This window comes from Nerophis lumbriciformis, linkage group LG07, assembly GCF_033978685.3.
Source record: "Nerophis lumbriciformis linkage group LG07, RoL_Nlum_v2.1, whole genome shotgun sequence".
Lineage (NCBI taxonomy): Eukaryota > Metazoa > Chordata > Actinopteri > Syngnathiformes > Syngnathidae > Nerophis > Nerophis lumbriciformis.
This window is the reverse complement of record NC_084554.2, coordinates 33892501-33917144: the sequence shown is the minus strand read 5'-3', so window position 1 is coordinate 33917144 and position 24644 is coordinate 33892501. Positions and strand designations below refer to the sequence as shown.

Sequence of the window (24644 nt, the reverse complement as noted above, 5' to 3'; positions counted from 1 at the left end):
TTCCGTTTCTGCTTTTGTTCGGTGCAGTGTTTTCTAAGACAGCTTTAAGACAGGGCTGTCAAACTTGTTTTCATTGAGGGGCCACTTGTAACAGTGAATATATATATTAATAAATAATCGCCTCATTAACTCAAGCTGTTCATTGCCACATAGTAATTTAAAGTTTGTGCCTTCACCCTATCACCGGTATTTTTCCGTTACAATTTTTTAAAGCATATTCTACATATCTTTGGCTTAAACTATGTTTTTTTAAGCATAAAATGGCTAAACTAAACAAAACTAAAAATATCAATACTACAGTAGTATTGGCCACCCGAGGAGACCAGTTCAGTTTATTTATTTGTATAGCACAATTAGAAACAACCCCAGTTGGCTAAAGTGCTGTATAGAAACAACCCCAGTTGGCTAAAGTGCTGTACAGACATAAGAAACAATTTGAAACAAAAAAAGGGCATGCATGTCACATATACATTGTAACACAGAAGGATTAATAAAACACAATAGTAAAATATACCTTAAAAGAAGTGCAGAATGTATCACTTAAAATACCAAAACGTAATAAATATATTTTTTTATAAAACCAGAAATAAAATAAAAAAAAGATTTGAACGCCAGGGAGTAAAAGTATGTTTTTAACATACATTTAAATTGTCTCAGAGACTGGGAGGATCTAATAGATAGTGGAAGGTTGTTCCACAGTCTGGGCTCTGCCACTGAGAATGCTCTATCTCCTCTGGTTTTGAGTCAGCCAGGAAGAGATAGTCTGAAGACCTGAAGGTCCTGCTGGGAGAATAAGGTTGAAGACCTGAAGGTCCTGCTGGGAGAATAAGGTTGCAGCATCTCAATAAGATAGAGCGGGGCTACTTCGTGTAGGTATTTAAAAACAAAAGGTACCATTTTAAAATGAACTCTAAAAGTAACTGGGAGCCAATGAAGGGAGGCCAGTAGAGGGGTAATGTGCTCACCTCATTTGGTTTTGGTTAAAAGACGAGCAGCAGAATTCTGCAAGTGGTGCAGCTGCTGGAAGAGAGCCCTGGTCCAGGCCTACATACAAATAATTACAGTAATCCAGGCGTGACGTCACAAATGCATGGATAGCTCTTTCAAAGTCAGCCTGTGGAAGATACTGTCAAGGAGTCGTAGCTGAGAGAAGCTAGATTTAATTACAGAGCTAATTTGTTTGTCCAGCTTAAGCAAGCTGTCAAAAATAACTCCAAGGCTCCTTGCTGATGTGTGGCAATATGAGGACAGAGGACCAATAGCACTGTGATGTCCTTGCAGCGGGTTTGTTTGACCAAATACGACAATTTCTGTTTTATTTTTATAGTATAAAAATTGGCCTCCAAACCATTCCTAAACATCATACAAACAGTTCTGTAGAGTAGTCATGGCAACCTGGGTATTACTTACTGTTACAGGCAGATATATTTGAATATCATCGACGAAACAGTGAAAAGAGTCACTGTGCTTTTTAAAAACCGCACCCAGGGGAAGCATTTATAAAGAAAAGAGGACAGGTGCCAAATTGAACCTTGGGGTATACCATACTTAAGGGCAGACTCAGAGGAGGATTGGCCTGGGTTTACAGAAAAAAATCCTGCTGGTCAAAAATCAAAATGCAATCAAGGCACTCTGTTCAGTATTGTGGCCACTGACTGGCTCAGTCTCAGGCAGCACTACAATATTGGAATAAATAAGTGATTCTCATTTATTTTCTGTTACATCTCCCCCCTTTCGCTCCCACCCAAAAACCAACCATTTCAACCTGCGCATGCTCACTACAATTTAATTGGCACCAATTATATGTTCTAGCATTGTTTATATTAATATTCACTTACATGCATATAGGATGCAGACATTTAGTTTATTGCATGACATGACAGAATAATAAGATATTGTATTTGTGTTTCCAGTTACCCAGCACCACAGATAGATTGCAGTCCTGTGGGAAACACTGACTATGTTTATTATTGTGGGTTGTAGTGGTAAACAAGTGGACTTTTAGATTTTAGGTACCTATATGTGAGGAAAAAGATATCAGAAATGGCCATCACTATGGTAAACTTCAAGTGTCAGTCTTCAGAATAAAACGTAACAATGTTTTGGACAGTTTTGGTACCTTGCAGGTCTTGCCGTGTGGTGAAGCTCTCGTGTGTAGAAAGCGCGGGCCTCTCCTTCATGGGGACCCTGCGAGCCACGCAGATTAGGCACGACTGGAAGTCTAAAGTAAGCGATGGAGAGAAGAAATTGATGTGTACAGGACCGATATAGTCAGGGCGAAGGGGGGTGTGGGGGACGGCGGTGATAGAGGGGACAAGTGAAAAGATAATGAAATGCATGTTATTCCCAGGCAGAATAATTAATACAGTTATTAATGAGGAAAGGGAACAGGGCTCCCCCTCCTTGCCTTTCATGAGGAGGAGCATCTATGGCTGGCAAGGGAAATGATCAAGTGTGACCTTTGAGTGTGTGTGAGACTGGCCTCAGCTACAGTAAGTACAGTGCCATTTCACTAATAAATCCCCTGGCCTCACATGAATAATGTTTCAAACATAAATGACCAAATCAAGTCCAGTTCTGGGCCTTCAAAAAGATCCACACAATATATCCCATTCTGACATACAACATAGGCCCTTTGGGTGGTCTGGCACGTATACCAGTGAACCCTCCGCACAGCATTTAGCAACTATAACCAGAGATCCCGCCCACCTCCGCTACAGTGGTCCTAGTTTGCAAAAAAAATTAAAAAAATCCAGCTGGCTTACAAGCAGCCACACAAACACAGCCAAGGAGTGCAGAGGACAGGTTGAAACAAAGCTCTGAGTTTTCATCTATTCTAATTTGTAGCTTAGCAGGAAGGAAGCTGTATGTCAAACGCACGGAGCAAACAAAGTTAGGTTAGTTGCACAATATTGCAATTGCTTTGGGACTAATGTGCGCCAGTGCTTTGCAAAGTGCTGACTCAAAGGTTACCGTATTTTCCGCACTATAAGGCGCACCTAAAAACCACAATTTTTCTCAAAAGCTGACAGTGCGCCTAATAACCCGGTGCGCTTTATTACGATTCATTTTCATAAAGTTTCGGTCTCGCAACTTCGGTAAACAGCCGCCATCTTTTTTCCCGGTAGAACAGGAAGCGCTTCTTCTTCTACGCAAGCAACCGCCAAGGAAAGCACCCGCCCCCATAGAACAGGAAGCGCTTCACCCGCCCCCATAGAACAGGAAGCGCTTCACCCGCCCCCGGAAGAAGAAGAAAAAACGCGCGGATATCACCGTACGTTTCATTTCCTGTTTACATCTGTAAAGACCACAAAATGGCTCCTACTAAACGATCCGGGTCATAAAAAGACGCAATCTCTCCATCCGCACACGGATTACTACCGTATTTCACAGCAACTGAACCGCACTGTGGAACGGGAGCACGTACGGTGAATATTCGCTCCACAGGGAATGAGAAGTCATCCTTCACTGTGGTTCTAGCTTGCCATGCTAACTTCCACTCATGGTGATATTCAAAAGGAAGACCTTGCCAAAAGAGACCTTTCCAGCCGGCGTCATCATAAAAGCTAACTCGAAGGGATGGATGGATGAAGAAAAGATGAGCGAGTGGTTAAGGGAAGTTTACGCGAAGAGGCCGGGTGGCTTTTTTCACACAGCTCCGAAGGCGAACACACCTTCACTAAGACGGGCAGACAGCCTCGGACGACATACGCCAACATCTGCCAGTGGATCGTAAATGCTTGGGCAGATATTTCGGTCACAACTGTGGTCCGAGCTTTCCGGAAGGCAGGATTCACAGAACAACAGCGACACTGACTCCCGATGACTTCTACGAGACGGAACCGGCCATTTTGGATCCCACGCTAGCGCAACTTTTCAATTCGGACACCGAAGACGAAGAATTCGAAGGATTTACGAATGAAGAATAACTTCAGAAGGTGAGCGCTATGTTTATTTTGTGTGTTGTGACATTAACGTTCGAGCAACATTACCGGTATGTTGCTATTGCTCTACACCATTTTGAATTTTACTATGTTTGTGATTGCACATTTGTACATTTTGGGACAGAGTTGTTAGAACGCTGGTTTTCAATATATTATTAAAGTTTGACTGAACTATCTGACTGTTTTTTTGACATTCACTTTAGCGCAGCGTTTTTTTGACATTCACTTTAGCGCAGCGTAGGCGCGGCTTTTAGTCCGGGGCGGCTTATTGGTGGACAAAATTATGAAATATGTAATTCATAGAAGGTGCGGCTAATAATCCGGTGCGCCTTATAGTGCGGAAAATACGGTACTAAAAAATGAAAAAAAAAGTTGAATCTCAGGTTGTTGTGTACAGCCGTAAAAATCCATAAAGCAGCAAGTGCTTTTGACATGTACTGTTTGAGCATGTGAGTTAGAAGTAAGAGTTGCTGTAAAACATGTTTAGTAATGCAGTGTCAAACACGTATCTAAGAATGTAGATCATGGTAGATGTGAGTAGCGGCTGCCCCGCCTCTTTTCTTTGCTGTGCCGGTTCACATGTCCATCATTGCACTTTAAAGTGACGACGGCACAGATTCCTCCCGAGTTCAGCGCAAAGCTACAATAGATTTTATATTTGTACAAACTAGGGCTGGCAAATGCATTTTGTCGGTAGTTAACTCCTAATTAATCGCAATTAAATTGTTTTAATCTTTAATAGGTGTACTTTAAACAGATAATTTCCTAGTTTTTAATACTATCGACATGGGATTAGACAATTTGTTTGCTTTATGCAAATGTTGAGTAACAACTAAATATTATCTATCGCTTGCTCCTGCGTTCATAAAAAAAATACTAGTGATAGCAAATACGCTAACTGCTTATTTGCTATCACTTTTACCATCATATTTGTACATGTCATATTTGCTGATGTTGCTCTATTGTTGTTGTTGTGTTTGCTGTTGTTGTCTCTCTGTCTAATACCCCTCTTGTCCCCACAATTTCCACCTCTGTCTTCTTTTTTTCTCTTTCTATCCCCTCCTGTTCCGGCCCGGCTGCACCAAATGATAATATAAATACATTTAATAAAGTCAAATACAAATAAGGAAACAAGAGAAGTATCCTACACTTCTCTTTTGTAAAGTAAATCTGAACAGCCGATATGGGCATCTACATCAACTATATGATTTGCCTGAGAAGCTGGACAGGACAAAAAAATAAATAAATAAAAATAAAAATACTGCCTTTAACTGGTTATTGGGATCTAACTATATCAACATTTTAGATCGCAGTTATTGAGCGCAGAATTAATCGTGGTATTGTTGTGTGTATTGGTTTATCTGTATTATGTTGTTTGCTTTTTATTTAGTCAAGTGTTTTTATATGTTTTGTGTTTCTTATGCTTCACCGATAGCAGTGTTGGAAAAGGCGTTAATGTCTCGTTTTTATGTTGGCATTTCAGCTAGCGTCAGTCCGTCCGTGAGTATATCAAAGTGCGGCTATCAATTCCGTTTTTTAGATAATTACAGTTTAAAACGGTAATACAAACCATCACGAGTTTTACCGCGGTTATCTTTAATATTGTTTATTGTTATATCACTACTTGTTGTTATTGCGTTAACTTGACAGCTCTAGTATACATTTATAATTCATGCAACAATTTTTAGATCTCCACTTTTAGTTGGTTTTTGCTAGGTTCCTTTTTGAGCACCAGTAACAAGGTCTTACCATCTCCTTCTTCCTTGATGGACTTGGGCTCGGAAACAGCAAAGCACTGCATGGTCTCGTATTTCTGCTGCTGCTGCTCGTGCTCGCGCTGCTCGTCCTGGCTCTCGCTGTGGGGGTTCACCAGCATGCGGCAGTTGAAGGTGTGACTATTCCTCCTCGGACCCTCGCTGGACCATGGGACGCCGTTCACTATAGGGAAAGCAAAAGGACATGTTTAGGTTCCATGATGCAACATGTTTTGCTCTAAGTAGTTCTTAATTTGTCGTTGTTTTAACCCCTTTACTAAAAAGAGCAAATAGAAGAAAGGGAGGAGTTAAAACACTTGGGCAATTGAACCAAATTGATCCAAGGGCAATTTTTTAAGACCTCCTACACTGGGTATTTTGCAAAATTCTATATGTGATAGGAGCACTGTGCTGTTGTTGGTAACCTTCTAAAAAAGTAATTGTAAAAGATCTGATTCTGATCTTATTTATTAAAATAGATGGCAGTCAAAATATCCTCTATATGACAGAAACGCTGCGGTTTTAAGTTAAAGTTAAAGTACCAATGATTGTCACACACACACTAGGTGTGGTGAAATTTGTCCTCTGCATTTGACCCATCCCCTTGTTGACCCCCTGGGAGGTGAGCAGCAGCGGTGCTGCACCCAGGAATCATTTTTGGTGATTTAACCCCCAATTCCAACCCTTGATGCTGAGTGCCAAGCAGGGAGGTAATGGGTCCCATTTTTATAGTCTTTGGTATGACTCGGCCGGGGTTTGAAATCACAACCTACCGATCTCAGGGCGGACACTCTTAAGATCGTATTTGCATGACACACATAGAAGGGACATAGGCTCTTATAAATGATAATTAAATGATAATTGGGTTATACTTGTATAGCGCTTTTCTACCTTCAAGGTACTCAAAGCGCTTTGACAGTATTTCCACATTCACCCATTCACACACACATTCACACACTGATGGCGGGAGCTGTGGAGCAGTGTTTTTCAACCACTGTGCCGCGGCATACTAGTGAGATACAGTCTGGTGTGCCGTGGGAGATTATCTAATTTCACCTATTTGGGTTAAAAATGTTTTTTTGCAAACCAGTAATTATAGTCTGCAAATTATGTGCTGTTGTTGAGTGTCTGTGCTGTCTAGACCTCGGCAGAGTAACCGTGTAATACTCTTCCATATCAGCAGGTGGCAGCCGGTAGCTAATTGCTTTGTAGATGTCGGAAACAGCGGAAGTCAGTGTGCAGGTAAAAAGGTATCTATTGCTTAAACCAAAAATAAACAAAAGGTGATTGCCCCTAAGAAAAGGCATTGAAGCTTAGGGAAGGCTATGCAGAATGAAACTAAAACTGAATCGGCTACAAAGTAAACAAAAACAAAATGCTGGACGACAGCAAAGACTTACTGTGGAGCAAAGACGACGTCCACAATGTACATCCGAACATGACATGACAATCAACAATGTCGGATAAAGAAGGATAAAAACAACTGAAATATTCTTGATTGCTAAAACAAAGTAGATGCGGGGAATATCGCTCAAAGGAAAACATGAAACTGCTACACGAAAACACGAAAAAAAGAGAAAAGACCACCAAAATAGGAGCGCAAGACAAGAACTAAAACACTACACACAAGAAAACTCAAAATAGATCACGGCGTGATGTGACAGGTCGTGACAGTACACGTACTTTGAGACAAGAGCTATATCGATGCATGGTTGTTTATGGTTTAAAGTTATATCCAACAATTGCGACAAAGACTTTTTACTGTCAACTGAGTTTTGTTTTTTAATGATTTCTGCTGGTGGTGTGCGTCCGGATTTTTTCAACTCCAAAAAATGTGCCTTAGCTCAAAAAAGGTTGAAAAACACTGATGTAGAGGATCTCTTGACAACCATGTTTGCAATAGAGCCTTGACAACTGTGTAGTGGTCATTGAAAGGCTTTTTTTTTCAGTAAATCTTTAAAAACAGCAAATATCCTATATATAGCAATACTGACACCGTCTATATTTGGGGGGTGAATTTGCTGCAAAAATGCTGGTCAAAGACCCTCTTTATGACAGGAGTGCTTTGCTGTTTTTAGGAATCTGTAAATAAACCAGTCAACCATCCTCTATATGAAAGGAGTGCTTTGTTTAAAAGGATGTAAAATACAAATGTCAGTCAAAGATCCTAAATAAGACTAGACAACTCTGCTGTTTTTAACAATCTATCGCAAAACTGCTAGTCAAATCCTGACACTAGCGCTGGGCTGTTTTATTATTTATTATTATTATTAGCACTTTTTTAATTATTATTTTGCTATTTTAAAAAAAATGCTGTTTTTAAGGATATATTGCAAAATGGGAGTGAAAGATCTTCTCGAAGACAGGAGCACTCAGACTAGTGTATTTGCAGTAAATACCTGTCATATGATATAGATGATCTTTGACTACTATTTTTGCAATAAATCCTGGAAAACAGAATAGTGCTGCTCCCCTCATATTGTATAGTGGATTTTTGATTAACATGTATTATTTATTTTTACAGTAAATATTTAAAAATAGCTAATATCCGATATATGACTGAAACCCTGAGCTGTTTTTTGGGGGGGGAATTCGCTGCAAAAATGCTCATCAAAGACCCTTGTTATGACAGAAGTTCTTTGCTGTCTTTAAGAATCTACTTTCAATCCAATCCAATCCACTTTATTTATATAGCACATTTAAACAACAAAATGTTTCAACAATATTAAACACAATTAAAAACAATATAAAATAAATATGATTAAAAACAATTTCAAAGGGTAAAACCAATTAAAACAGTAAATAGAAATCAAAATTTTAAAAACACAGAGGACAACAGAAGACCACACAACTCACATAGTGTTAAAAGCCAGAGAATAAAAGTGGGTCTTAAGACGAGACTTAAAACACTCCACTGTGGGAGCAGTTCGAATATGGAGGGGCAGAGTGTTCCAGAGCTTAGGGCCGACCACAGAGAAGGCCCTGTCTCCCCTGGTTTTAAGTCTCGTCTTGGACACCACGAGCTGGAGCTGGCTCTCGTACCTCAGAGCGCGCGCAGGATTGTAAGTTTGGATGAGGTCCGAGATATAATGAGGTGCCAGTCCATGTAAAGCTTTAAAAACAAACAGCAAGGTTTTAAAATCAATTCTAAAATGAACAGGGAGCCAGTGCAAACTCTCAAGGATTGGGGTTATATGCTGGCGTCTCCTGGCCCCTGTTAAAAGTCGTGCTGCCGCGTTCTGGACTAACTGCAACCGGGAGAGAGCTTTTTGGCTAATGCCAGCATAAAGTGCATTGCAGTAGTCCAGGCGACTTGAAATAAAAGCATGCACGACTTGTTCAAAAAGGTTAAAAGATAAAAACGGTTTTACCTTTGCTAAAAGACGAAGATGATAAAAACACGATTTTAAAACGCCATTGACTTGTTTGTCAAGTTTAAAATCGCTGTCTATCTACTTTTGAATACACTAGCTAACCATCCTTTAGATGAAAGGAACACTCTGTTGTTTTAAAGGATCTACTGCAAATAGATCCTATATGACTGGAGAACTTTGCAGTTTTTAAGAATCTATTGTAATAATGCTGGTCAAAAATCCAAAACGTGACATGAGCACTGTGATGTTTTTTTGCATTTGTATTGCAAAAAATATAGTCAAAGATGCAATCACAACAATCAAATATATTTTATGAGAAGAACACTGCAGTTTTTAGGAATATATTGCAAAATTGGAGTCAGATCTAGATATCTTATAAAGGACTACCATTTTTGCAATAGATATTTGGAAACAGCATAGCGCTGGATCTTGGACTTGCCTCTTTACAGTCAATTTCCTGCAAAAATGCTTATCGAAGACCCTCTTCATGACCAGAGTACTTTACTGTTTTTAGGAATCTACTGTAAATACACTAGTCAACCATCTACAGAAAGGGTGCTCTGTTGTTTTAGAGCAGTGGTTCTTAACCTTGTTGGAGGTACCGAACCTCACTGGTTTCATACGCGCATTCACCGAACCCTTTCTTTAGTGAAAAATAATTTTTTTTTTTTTTTTCAAATTCAAGACAAATGTTTTTTTTACTGGTGCTCAAAATGAACCATGCATGAACATCACCTTGTTCAAAAAACAAAACCAACACAGTGCATGAACTCACAACAAATTACACACCTGAAAACCAGTGTGACTTCTGCTGTTGCCGTATCCATAATACGACGATAGGGAGAAGTTTTTATTTACACGATGAGTTGGGTGTGTCTTGACCTCCGCAGCGGCGGCTCCACCGAACCCCTGAGTCCGACTCACCGAACCCCAAGGGTTCGATCGAACCCAGGTTAAGAACCACTGTTTTAAAGGGAACCACAGCATACAATTCTAGTCAAAGATCCTATGTGACTGGAGCACCCTGCTGTTCTTAGGAATCTACCACAAGAAACGCTATTAAAAGATCCTATATGCTATTTTTTGGAATCTGCTGCAAAAATATTAATTGATTATTATATATTAACTATATTTATATAGCGTTTTTCTCCAGTGACTCAAAGCCCTTTACATCAAGAAACCCATAATCTACATTTAAGGTACATTTACACCAGTGTGGGTGGAACTGTGGGCAAGGTGGGTGAAGTGTCTTGTTCAAGGACACAACGGCAGTTACTAAGATGGCGGAAGCTGGATTCGAACCAGGAACCCTCAAGTTTCTGGTCGGCCGCTCTACCATCTGAGCCATGCCACCCTACTTTAGGATCCAAGGGCTGGGCGATAAAACAATATCAATATATATTGCGATAATCATAATGAATATAAATAAAATATGAGTTAGCTAAAACATTCGATAATTTTTTTGCTTCTACGTCAAAAGAAACCGAAAGTTGCAAAGCAAGGTTGGTTGCCTGAACAAAGGAACTCACTCTCTGGTAACAAAGCAATGCAGGAAGTGATCACGGACCAAGAGAAATGACACGCTAACAGCCAATCAGGTAACATTATCAACTATCAATTTTGGTTGCGCCATCATGTTGTCTTGCGATTGATTCTTTGCATGGAGTGAGAAGAGAAACTAAAAAATGAGTGCTGCAGAAAGCGAATAAACAGTCGATAAAACAAGAAAATAGGGGATTATAATCAGAGTAAGGTTACATTTTAAATAAAGATGTTTACATTGAATATATTTTTCTCTAGGTCCTTATTTTCAATTGGTCATAAAAAATATCAATAATTATCTATATCGACCGATATGAAATACTTATTACATCGTGATACAGTTTTCAGCCATATAGCCCAGCCTGAGAAGATCTTTATAATAGGAGCGCTTTGCTATTTTTAGCACTTTACAGCATAATCACTGGTCGAAGATTCTCTGTATAAAAAGGAATGCCCTGCGGTTTTTAGCAATTTGCTACAAAAATGTTTGTCTCTTGAAAGTTCTGAATTGATACCGTGGTCAGAAGTCATCATAGGGTCGAATTTGGCCGCTCAGTTACTGTCCCTGAAAACATTATTGCCAACCTTCCTTCCTCTAACCCAAAACATTATCAAGTGTGCACACACATACACGTACACAAAAGAAAGACGCACACAACTCCTTTCACTCTAGCAAACTCCCATCCCACTCCATCTGGTTAGTGATCTCATTCGGTGCATTGATAATCTCCCAGAATCTGGGACACAGCCCCACTGATGGTTTCCTGGGTGCGCTGCTCTCCCGCCCAGATGGCTGGGCACTCAGACCTCAATCCTGAGCACCGGGAGAGCGAAGAGAGGAGAAGAAAAAAGGGGGAAGGGAAATCTCATGACATAGATTGTAAAACCAACTCCAGCGGTTGGTGCAGAAAGGGTGTCAATTGTTGCTGAGGAAAGTTACAAAACAGGAACATGGTAACCGAGCAAGAACATGACACCCTGAATGAAAAGACGGCACCAGATGAGAACACAGGAAAGGAGCCACGATGGTGCTGACAGGGGAGGGAAGCATCCAGGAACCAGAAAACAATTGGACTTCCATCAACATGTGATGCCAAAGAAGGAAAAGTCTGTTGATGCCCATAGCACCAGAAATACAAGTGACTGACACTGAAAAAAATATGCCCAGTACAATATAAGCAACCAAAACTGAATATCAACTGACTCCACAAACTAGTTCTACCAATCAAATGGGTGTTTCCCGTACATTAATAAAAAGTTGTTTTTATTAGTCTAATTTTCTCCCCAAATTTCTGGCCCTAAATTTACTTGTGTCGCCACAAGTAAGGATTTTGGGGAAAACACTAAACAAAACAAAAAAAAACCAACACTTTTTATTTTTATATTTTGCAATACAGGAAGGTAATGCTTCATCTTTCAGGTGCTATATGCGAATCACGTCACACAAAACATTGTCTACGTTATGTATTTTAAAGTTAAGAGTTTGAGATTTGAGCAAAAGGTTTCCGTAGCTTGGCAGCATAGAGAGCAGCAAACTGGCCTCGTAGGACAAAGTTAGCAGTCAATTATTCCACAGAGTTTGATGACTATGTAAGTAGAAATGTATCAATTTTGTTCCGTTAAACGTTTTTTTGCAATGCTACGTATTTTGTGTTAGCCTGTCAATAGGCTCGTCTGTTGTGTGCTCGCATTAAGCTAGCGGCATAAAAGTCTAACTTTATCCTATATGGTTGCATTTTTATTTTTATTGTTGATTTAACATGATTTCTAAACGTGCATTTCATATATTAATGTACTAACCTTTTGTGCTTAGTTTTACTATCAAAATTATCAAACAACCTCAAGTTGGAAGTTTTTTCATTTCCAATTTAAATAAGTGTTTACCCCTCTGCCAAACCAAATAAAATAACAGAGGGGGAAGAATAATACACATAAATAAACAAACCAGAGGTGTTACATTGTGGTAATAAATCTAGCAGCAAAAATTGAAATATACAGCAGAACGATACGTTGATACTAATGTTTTATTTGTCTTCGTATTTGTCTTTAAATATATGTAAACCATTTTTTTAGTCATTTTAAAAATACATGCGTCTTACCCAGTTATGTAAATTTTACGGTGACCGCATACTGACACTGTCCACTCTCCGAATTTGAAATTCGGAAAAAAAAATTGAAATCGATTTACCAAGAAAGTCAAGTCCAATAGAAGTGCGCATTGTAAAATTTCGCAACCATCATGAAATTATTTATTTATTTTTTGCAGAAAAGGGCATTTTCAGGAAGGCTACGCAATCTTTCTAACTAATTACGCCGTATGTGGGGAACACTTCTTAGACCGGGATGAGGCATGCAGCCTCTTAACCAGTCAAACACTGTTTCGTCATGTAATGCAGGAGAAGCAATCATTTCAATTACACAAGGCGACTCGGGAAAGTATCTGGGTATTATCTTCGACCCAACTCTCTCGTTTGAGTCACACATTAAGAGTGTTACTAAAACGGCCTTCTTTCATCTCCGTAAAATCGCTAAAATTAATTCCATTTTGTCCACTAGCGACGCTGAGATCATTATTCATGCGTTCGTTACGTCTCGTCTCGATTACTGTAACGTATTATTTTTGCTATATGTCTAGCATTAAAAGATTACAGTTGGTACAAAATTCGGCTGCTAGACTTTTGACAAGAACAAGAACATTTGATCATATTACGCCTATACTGGCTCACCTGCACTGGCTTCCTGTGCACTTAAGATGCGACTTTAAGGTTTTGCTACTTACGTATAAAATACTACACGGTCTAGCTCCATTCTATCTTGCTGATTGTATTGTACCATATGTCCCGGCAAGAAATCTGTGTTCAAAGAACTCCCGCTTATTAGTGATTCCCAGAGCCTCAAAAAAGTCTGCGGGCTATATATACAGCGTTTTCTATTCAGGCTCCAGTACTCTGGAATGCCCTCCTGGTAACAGTTAGAGATGCTACCTCAGTCGAAGCATTTAAGTCCCATTTTAAAACTCATTTGTATACACTAGCCTTTAAATAGATCCCCCTTTTAGACCTGTTGATCTGCCGTCTCTTTTTTTAATTTTTTTATTTTTATATAAGTTTATTTGAAATAGGGACTGATACAAAAACATAGACATCTGAAACAGTTATCCAATGTATGCATCATAGTGTTTGTAGCCAAAGCTAATTTACAACACTTGTCCCCAACAACAACAACAACAACAACAACACAGATCCAACATCATTAAAATAGGAAAATAAAAAATAGAATGAGTCGATAATAATGATAATAGTAATAATACAGACAAAGTGCAAACTGGATAAAAGTCAATAATAATAATAACACAGACAAAGTGCATACTAGATAAAAATCAATTAGTACAAATTAGTAAAAACTAAACATGGGAACATGATTGTTGCTCAACTAGCCATAATTGTGTTTGTTTTTTGAAAGTGACAAGTGCAGGTATACTTTTCTGCTCTGCCCCCCTCTCCTGCGTGGAGAGGTTATTAGGTGACTACAGATGATGGGCTAGCTGTTCAAAGTCGGGACCCAGGGTGGACCACTCATCTTTGCATCAGTTGTTGACCTCTCTGCGCTGCTGACTTGTCTCCACTCAAGATGATCCCCTGCTGGCCCCACTATGGCCTGGACTCTCACACTATTAACTAGATCCACTCAAAGTCCATTGCACCGGTCACCCAGGGGGGTCCCCTATGGTCCCCTCCAAGTTTTTTCTTGCCCTGATGTGGGATCTGAGCCAAAGATGTCGTTGTGGCTTGTGCAGCCCTTTGAGACACTCGTGATTTAGGGCTATATAAATAAACTTTGATTGATTGATTGATTCATGTTTACAGTAACTGCAACTTTTACAATGAGGCAGTGTTAGTTAGTTAGCTGTAATACAGCAGGGACCAAAAATGCGTCATTCATTCAATGTTATCGCATTCTGTGTGTGCTAATACTTTTGATAGTGAAATATCAATTTTGCAAATATTGCAAGTTCTCCTGTTATTATTTTTCGTAATTAACTCTCCAATTTAATTTCACTTTTATTTGATTTGATTTAGGATAGCTCCTTGAGATGCAACATCTCGTTTTCAAGGGACCCCCTTGAAAACGATCAGCGCCGTGTGTGGTGTCATCAAACGTGTTAATAACACTGGCAAATGATTTCTACGAATCGAAACACTGGGAAACGGTTGCTGTTCAGCAAGAACCGGTTTTCGATTCCCGTCCCTAATCACCTGCACAGGTTTTTACCCTGATTGTTTGAGCAATCAATTCACTTGACACCCTTTACTGTTAAGAAATATATTGAAATTAAGTTACGTCACAAAACCAGCTTTTTTTACTTTTTACTTTTTTAAGTGAAAAGCATACCTCAGTTACGTGCCGAGGTGGGCATGACGCAACATGTTTGACAGAAAGAAGAGATGGAACATGCACGCTTAGAGAATTGACACCACGAGAGGCTCACCGAGGGATTTGGGCAGCAGGTTTTTGATGAACTCGGCATGATCCCCCACATGCAACACGCTGTAGACGCTGGTGTTCATCAGCTCCTCCTGGTTGTAGTGCAGGTACTGGGTCACGTTCTCAGACACAAAAACGATGTTGCCCTCCATATTCACCACAAAAAAGAAGCCATCCAGGGCCTGCAGGAAAGAAAAGGACAAGAAATGTATGACAAAAACTAGGGGTGTCAAATTATTACGATAATTACGACACAAAGATAGCATGTAACCATGGCGAAAAAGAGGTCTCACTCTAATGGAGCAGACAGTATGATTTTTATTTTTTATTTTTTAGAGTAACATGCATTGTTCTATTGGAGAACTTCCAGCTATTTTTTTTTGAGACACATTAAGCTGACTTTCTACTATTGTAACACATCTGTGCATCAATATAGTGATATATTTCATGTACAATCCATCCATCCATCCTTTTTCTACCGCATATTCCCTTCGGGGTCGCTGGAGCCTATTTTAGCTACAATAATATATATATATATTATATATATATATATATATATATATATATACATACATACACACATTATATTTAAAATCAACATAATGATATATGACATCAACAATTATGTATAGATTATATTTAAAATTAATATTGTGATAATATACAGTTATACATGTACAATGATGTGTAAATTATATTTAAAATCAACATAGTGATATATTACATCTACAATGATGTGCACATCCATCCATCCATCCATCCATCCATCCACTTCCGCTTATCCGAGGTCGGGTCGCGAGGGCAGCAGCCTAAGCAGGGAAGCCCAGACTTCCCTCTCCCCAGCCACTTCGTCCAGCTCCTCCCGGGGGATCCCGAGGCGTTCCCAGGCCAGCCAGGAGAGATAGTCTTCCCAACGTGTCCTGGGTCTTCCCCGTGGCCTCCTACCGGTCGGACGTGCCCGAAACACCTCCCTAGGGAGGCGTTCGGGTGGCATCCTGACCAGATGCCCGAACCACCTCATCTGGCTCCTCTCGATGTGGAGGAGCAGCGGCTTTACTTTGAGCTACCCCCGGATGACAGAGCTTCTCACCCTATCTCTAAGGGAGAGCCCCGCCACCCGGCGGAGGAAACTCATTTCGGCCGCTTGTACCCGTGATCTTGTCCTTTCAGTCATGACCCAAAGCTCATGACCATAGGTGAGGATGGGAACGTAGATCGACCGGTAAATCGAGAGCTTTGCCTTCCGGCTCAGCTCCTTCTTCACCACAACGGATCGATACAGCGTCCGCATTACTGAAGATGCCGCACCGATCTGCCTGTCGATCTCACGATCCACTCTTCCCTCACTCGTGAACAAGACTCCGAGGTACTTGAACTCCTCCACTTGGGGCAAGATCTCCTCCATGATGTGATCTCCACAATGATGTGCACATTATATTTAAAATCAATATAGTGATAACAGTCGTATAGTCATGTAGAATAATGTGTACAATCAAATAAAATCAATATTGTGATATTACATGTACAATAATGTGTAAATTACATTTAAAATCAATATAGTGATATTACATATACAACGATGTGAACATCATATTTAAAATCAATATAGTGATATTTTCTGGAATGAGGTGGCGACTTGTCCAGGGTGTACCCCGCCTTCCGCCCGATTGTAGCTGAGATAGGCTCCAGCGCCCCCCGCGACCCCGAAGGGAATAAGCAGTAGAAAATGGATGGATGGATAGTGATATTTTACATATACAATGATGTGTACATTACATTTAAAATCAATATAGTGATATTACATATACAATGATGTGTACATTATATTTAAAATCAATATAGTGATATACAGTACTACATGTACAATGATGTGTAGATTATATTAAAATTCCTACTCTGTGATTGATGATTGATTTATTTTATATTTGAAGCAGAGGAAAAGCAGCACGTTTGACATGAATTACTCATTGCTAACACAATTGTTCTTATTGTTTGTTGATGTATTATTTCAGCAATATATGGACCTGATGTTTTATTTTTATAAATAAAAACCTCTATTGAATAAGTATTTATTTAAATACCTTTCTTAATAATAATGTATTGAATTTAACAGAAAACATCTCAAGGTGAGGGCTTTCCTCAGCATTTTTGGTGAGATTTAAACAAAAAAATAGAATAATGAATTACAGATCATAATTCAATTTACCCCTATTGTTTTTAAACGCTTGACAGCACTACTAATACAGATTAAATTATTTTTGCACATATTTTCCAAAAATGGATAAAACTGCGAACATTTCGGATGAAGGAAGACATCTTACTTTTAATAAACATATTCTTATCTCAAATTAAAACAATATGCAGTAATTTACTTAAAAAAATATTTGGCTCAAAGCTTTTGTCTATACCATGCTCTTTAACTGAAGAAATAATCGCTAAAAGCTATACAGTGTTCATAATGTGATGTAATCATAATATATAATGTGCAATATAAGCAGCGTTGATCTCTGTTGCGTCTAAAAACAGGTATAATACGCTTTGTGCCGGGTACATCCATCATTCTTGCAAACTGATGGAAAGCAGGCTAAAAGCATGCGCCTGCAGGAAAGAGAGAGGATGCGCGGGAGGAGGAACACTTAATTGAAAGAATACGGCCCCAGGTCAACCATTACACACAAGATGGTGGCAATTAGGCCATCAAATCTCCCGCAGCCTTTGGGGGAAAAAAGGAGGAGTACTGGTCCTTGTTAAGCTGTAAAACCCGGCATCAAGAGTCAAGGTGTTTCCATCTCACCTCTGTGCCCAGAATAATCATTCAACTAATTGTATATACTGTACATATTTATGACTAAACGTATAGACTTCAATCTTTTCAGGCTGGCGCCATTCCATACATGCTGGTGTTTCCCCTTGCTGATGTGAGCTGTAAATAGACCGGTGGCGCTCTCATCTATCACACTGTGAAGCTCCGCCACCCCAGCGTGGACTACGGATGTGTAAGTGCATTCTGTGTGAAGAAAGGCCACGGACCGGACAAGTAGGCCAAAGAGAGAACAGAGCCCACAAACTCCGCTGCCAAACTCTCGCCGTCTTCCAGACACGCTTACATAATGCCGTTGGCCAATACAGTCACTTACAGCGCTTGGATTATAGAAACACTGCACAGACGACAGCTGCTGTCACACATTCATGTACTTTGGATGTATTTTTTCCCTGTTGGTCTTGATGGATGGAAATGTAATGTTTATGTTTGCCCTGAAACGTTGTGTATAAGTTGACACAGCGGTTAAAGGTTGCCATACGTTATCAAAGGAATGATAGGGAAAAGCTGCTCTTTACAACATACACAGCACTGTAAAGTTATGCATGCGCATAACTCACAATTTTTAAGGTTGCATTCATCAAACATTGTGAGATTATTATGACTATTCACTTTAGATGATGTCTTACTGGGGAACTTTTGATATGAAATTATATAACATATAAATATAACTTTATAACAAGACTACGAGGACCAGACTGAAAGAAATAGTAGTAATCTGAGTGAAGTTACAAGAATAAATACATAAAAACCAAAAGAAAAAGCCAGAACACTGTAAGAATGATATAATATTTTTCAATTTTTTAATTATTATTCTATTCTACTAATATTCCATCTTTGTTTTTGTAATACAAATGTATTCTCGCGAAATAAACAACGATTTAAAAAAGTTAATAATAAAACTTTCACATTTCGATTATATTATAGTAATTACATAAATTGGCCCTAGTGTATGAATGTGAGTGTGAATGTTGTCTGTCTATCTGTGTTGGCCCCGCGATGAGGTGGCGACTTGTCCAGGGTGTACCCCGCCTTCCGCCCGAGTGTAGCTGGGATAGGCTCCAGCACCCCCACAAGCCCAAGAGGGACAAGCGGTAGGAAATAGGTGGATTACTTTATACTCAGAACAACCTTGGTCTTCAAAAAAATAAAACAATTTTTTCGTGTAATACTTCAATTTCATTTTTGTTTTCATTGTACAACCTTACTCTTGCAAAATAACTACGTTTTGATATTAAACCCTAATATCTCATAATAATAATAAGTGCAATATTTTGTTTTTGGTTAAAACAATGTTTGATTTTATGATTGACAATTCCATTTTTTGTTTTATTATTGTCAATAATGCTGTGTGTGTTGCCTTTTTTTTTGTACAGCACTTTGTGTTTGCCACCTGCCTGCGTATCAAAAGTTCTATATAAATAAAGTTTGATTTGATTTGATTTGACATGTTAGTTTTACAACATTATTCTTTCAAAATCATTTTAGGTTATGATATTCAAGCTTTTCCTTATACTATTTTAACTTTATTACTGTAACAATGACCTTTTCCACAATTGTTCAACTTTGTTTTCAGTGAAAATCCACCCTTTTAAACAGTTTAATTTTGATCTTGTAGTATTACAATTTTGTTAGTTATTCTTTCAAAAATAATTTTAAAGTTGTGATACAGTATAATAACTTTTTCCTTATACTATTTCAACTTTATTACTGAAACATTACTTCATATTCACAATTGTACAGTTTTGTGTTGCATGAAAATCCACTTAAAAAAATAGTTTTCATTAATTTATTTATATTTTTCTCTAAAATGGTGTTTTCATAGTACAACCTCATTCTTGCCAAATAAAGTTGTGATAGTACGTCTTTTTCCTCATATTTCCACTTCATAATGGTAACTGCAGTATATGACTATTTTCATATTTCAACCTAAAATTCTACCTTTTTTTAATAGTTCAATTTCAAATAATAATTTAGTTTTCATAGGACAACCTAAATCTAGCAAAAAACCAAATCTTGATATTAGGAGTATTTTCCTGTATCAAATAGAATATTTACTTTTTTTTATTAAAAACAGTTGTATTAGTTAGATTTTATTCTTGTAATATTACAATTTTGTTAGTTTTACAACTTCGTTTTTTGAAAATAATTTAAGTAGTGATAATTTAACTTTTTACCTCATAATATTTTAAATATCATAACTGTTAAATGTTATTATTGAATATCCAAAATTTGTTTTCATTGTAAAACCTTATTTTAGCTAAATAACTTCTCTAAAGTCATGATAGTACGCCTTTTATATTTCAACTATATCATAACTCTATGACCTTAGTTTCCACAATTTTACTAGCGTACTTTGTTTTGAGCAAAATTTAATTTTTCAAGTGGTTAAATTGTATTATTGAAATATTACAACTTTGTTAGTTTTAATTTTAAGCTGTGATTTTTTTCATAATATTTTAGCTTAATTACTGCAACTGTAAATTTATTTTTACAATTTTGAGTGAAACTGCAATAAAAAAAAAAAATTCCATATTATTACTGTAATTTTTATTTTCAAAGTACTTGTTATTCTTGCAAAAAAATTCTCTAAATCCATAATAGTATGTCTTTTTCTACATAATATTTCCACTAAATTATTGTAAATATATGACTATTGCTTGTATTCCGTCACAGGACTTCTTCCCGGAAGTGAAAACCAGTGGTGGTCAACAAATCCAGGATAGCTGTTGTAAAGCAAGCATCGTGCGAACTATCGGAGTACAAAAGAGACTTAAATCTTCCTACAAAAAGCAGATACAAGCAAAAACTCCTAACTATGCAATGGAGTAGATCCCTATACTTCATCAAAAAAGATTTGTCGAGTGATAAAGGATTATACGTCGGTCGCCTTCCCAGACATATCGAACTATTGTGCTCCAGACATCATTCTACACGACAAAAACAGATGAAAACTTGGAAAGCATGGAGGTCTACAACTTCTGTGTGTGTGGCTGGGTCAAGGAAATTGGTATTAAGACTCTCCCGGATAAGTATGCACCGTTTTTTCTCGGGTTAAGTTGCATTTCATGATTTAACTTCGCGTCTAAGATGCCATGTTTGTTGCTGTTTCACGCGCCATTTATGAGCAGCGTGTTTTTCCCCGTCTTCATCAAAATATAACTATAGATGTCAACATTGTGTATGTGCTGAAAGCTTCATTTATGATTGCTGCCTTTAGTAAAAGCTTAACTCTTTTAGGTGTTGCTCACATTTACTTTCGTTTATTTAGACTCGCCGAGTTGGTGCTTTTTGAAAAAATACAAATAATATCAAAATAATACTTAAATAGGAAATAATAGTTGTTCAAAGTATATCAAACAAACCTTTAACGATGGGATCACTGCAAACTCATGCATTCTTTAACTCTGCTCCCTCGGATTGGAGTGTGAGCTGCTTTTTTCGTCGTCGTTTCATAAAATCTTGCACTCTTCCGCCCTTTTTGATTACCTTTCAAGGAACTCTAAAGAAACTTTTATCCTTTTCGTGATTTGAACGATTCATACAGCCAAAAACTACAAGCATAGGACATTTTTTCTTCGAGAATGGCAAAATGGCGCCAGGGACCCATTGTCAACAGATCTAGCTTCTGATTGAGATCTAGCTTGACCACCACGGAAATTTAATGAGCGGGACATGTGAGCTGGACGTGACGTCCGTAAAATCCAAGCAATTATCGTATTTGTACAACTTTGTTTTATTGACTTTTTTTCTTAAAAAATTAATTTTTTAAAGTTGTGATATTATGACTTCTTCCTTATAACATTCCAACTTTTTTATTGTAATTATATGATATCGGGGAAGATGGGTGTATTGCTCGCCTACAGCCTTCCTTCTTAAACATCCTCCATAGAGCATGGGTTGCCACACTGGGATGTGGCCGGAGCAGAGCGGGTGCGAATGGTCGATCGCTGAGGTTTTTTTGTTTTGGTTGGAGGGCCGGCTGACAGATGGAAAAGCATGCAGGCAGCACCACGGCTATATTTAGCTCAGAGTCAGTATGTCGATTTGGTGACGCTGGACCAGGAGCGCTATAAATATTCTATGACAGGACAGATCTAAAGGGGAATGAAGAGAATATGGGTGAGAGAGGAAGAGAGGGAAACGTGAATTGAACAAGTAAGCGAGAGAAAGGGAGGGAGGATGTGAGCGTGAGGACAGGCTCAATGGAGTGATTCATTCATCAGGCTCTTGCTTTCTTTCCCATTATACATAAGCACTTCAGTGGCCCTCCGCAGGACAATGAGGCCATTGCTGTGCTCTGTGATTTACAGCCAATCCGGGGCAGATACAAGATGCTGGCAGCTTTAACTCCACATACACACACGGCCACTTTTAGCCCATTTGCCATCGTCTCCGCGGACAGCTCTTAAATATATTTCCACCGCTGATTAAATTATGGAGCCTGTGCCGGAATGAGAGTTCAAAATGTGCTCAAAATGTGTGATATTAAATTCTCATGGCATTATCGCCCAAGATGAGTCTCGCTACCCACCTCCAGCATCATTGGTCCCAAGGCATCTTTGTCAATCACACTCTGGCCCGTCGATGACACATCGGCCTTCTGCACCTCCTCCTCATTGGCTGCAGCCGCTTTCTCTGTTGGCGGACACATGAAAGTAAAAAAAAAAAAAAAAAAAAAAAGGGAACATGCATTGATCCAAAACTACAGGCTGCAGAAGAGAAAACCAGAAACTGACCTACATACAATACTTGTTGACAAGATACAGTATTTTTCCATTTTTATCATTTTTTTCTTACATTGCTGTGGCTCAAAACCAAGCCCGCGAAGTAAAAAGGTTATTAGTGAGCACTGAATGCATTATGTTGTCATGTGCAATTATAGACATCCTGCAGGAGTACATAATCAAAAGTAATGATACATGATCATTTTCCAAACAAACAAGATAGTTGTGGACGCAGAAGTACATGCCGGACAGGACTAAAATGCTAGTCAAAGACCCTCTACTGTACATGACAGGAGCACTCTACCTGAGCTTGTTAACTTTCTTTGTCGCTGATAAACAATGATGGTTAAAAAAAATCAGGGACAGTGTTTATTGGTGCTGGAACTTATCAATGTGTTTCTTTCATTTAAATTGTTTATCCAAAATCAGAGGAGTGCAGAGCAAGGTTAGATTATTTATGGAGGTATATGTCACGCTACGTTTTTTTTCAGGGGATGATCAAGCCAGTGTAGCATTCAATGGTGCCCTGACATGATCAGTGTGTCCTTTTATTGCAAATAATTCGATATAAAAAAAAGTGAAGCGCAACATTAGATTATTTATGGCATGTGCACGCCACGCTGTGCAAGAGGATCTTTTTCTAGGGGGATGAGCATGCTGCCATAGCGTACAATGGCACCTTGACATGATCAATGTGTTACACTTATCCTTTTTTTTTAAGCAATTGTTGATCCGAAATCAGAGGATTGTAGCGTTAGGTAGGATTATTTATGAATGTGCACGTTACACTACGCAAGAAAGTTTTTTTCCAGAGGGATGATCATGCCGGCATAGCGTACAATGGCGCCTCGACATGTTCAATGTGTTTCACTAGCCCCTTTTATAGCAAATGTTGATCTGAAATCAGAGGAGTGCAGCAGTAGGTTCGATTATTTATGGGATGTGCACGTCAAGCTGTGCAACAGGATTTTTCCAGGGGGATGAGCACGCTGGCTTAGCGTACAATGGCACCTTGACATGATCAATGCGTTACACTTGTCCCTTTTATAGCAATTGTTGATCCGAAATCAGAGGATTGTAGCGTGGGGTTCGCTTATTTATGAATGTGCACGTCACACTGCACAAGATAGTTTATGCAGGGGGGATGATCACGTCGGCGTTGCGTACGATGGCGCCTTGACATGCTCAATGTGGACTTTTACAATACATGTTGATCCGCAATCACAGGGGTGGAGCGTGAGATTATCTTATTTATGAATGTGCACACAACTCTACGCAAGAGGGTTTTTTTCAGGGGGATGATCACGCCGTCTCAACATGATGAATGTGTTACACCAGTCACTTTTATTGAAAATGTTGATCCAAAATCAGGAGTGCAGTGCAGTGCTACATTATTTTTTGAGGATTTTTTTCAGGGGGATGATCACGCAGGCGTAACGTGTGATGGTGGCTTGACAAATTAGCATAATCCAGGCTTCAGTAGTTTTCTGCAAAATATTGTTAAAACATTAAATTTCCCACAAACCTTGGGCGTTATTTAAATTTTTCTCTCATGGCGCACTATGTTGACGACGAGAAAGTGGAGCTGCTCGGCCTGCTGACTTTGCAAAGCATTAAAATAAAAAGGAGGTTGGTATGTATGGCAATTAAATGCCACAAGAGATGCACAGAGGAGGGCTGTCGCTCTGAGTATTCGCTACCGTCTGCTGTGAGCAAAATGTTGCAACCAGTTATCGACTGTGTCTGAAATTGTCTCAGAAGTGAGTCGTGGAAAACATTTCTTTAATACATTGGCCTCATTTTGACTTTATGATATGCAGTGGTTTCAAAATGCAGATCTGCGTGGATGTGGAAAAATACATACAGACTCTGTTCCGTGTATGTTCTGTCAGAGTATGTTTGGGCCTTAAAACATGAGCTCTCTGCTGTTTTTAAAGGCCTATTACAAAACTGATAGTCAGCGAAAAATATGAAATTGGTACCTCGAGGTTCATATG

The 24644-nt window shown here is 38.8% G+C and overlaps 1 protein-coding gene across 4 annotated transcripts in view; it reads right to left on the bottom strand.

Moving 5' to 3' along the window:
* The window catches only part of ncoa2 (nuclear receptor coactivator 2), a 125046-nt gene that overhangs the window by 24353 nt on the left and 76049 nt on the right, over positions 1-24644 (bottom strand). For all 4 annotated transcript variants that reach the window (XM_061965422.1, XM_061965421.2, XM_061965423.1 and 1 more), the window contains exons 5-8: positions 22455-22558; positions 15104-15281; positions 5694-5882; positions 2120-2221 (exon numbers count right to left, since the gene is read on the bottom strand). In XM_061965422.1, the coding sequence (XP_061821406.1) occupies positions 2120-2221; positions 5694-5882; positions 15104-15281; positions 22455-22558 (573 nt within the window). The remainder of the gene's footprint in view (positions 1-2119; positions 2222-5693; positions 5883-15103; positions 15282-22454; positions 22559-24644) is intronic.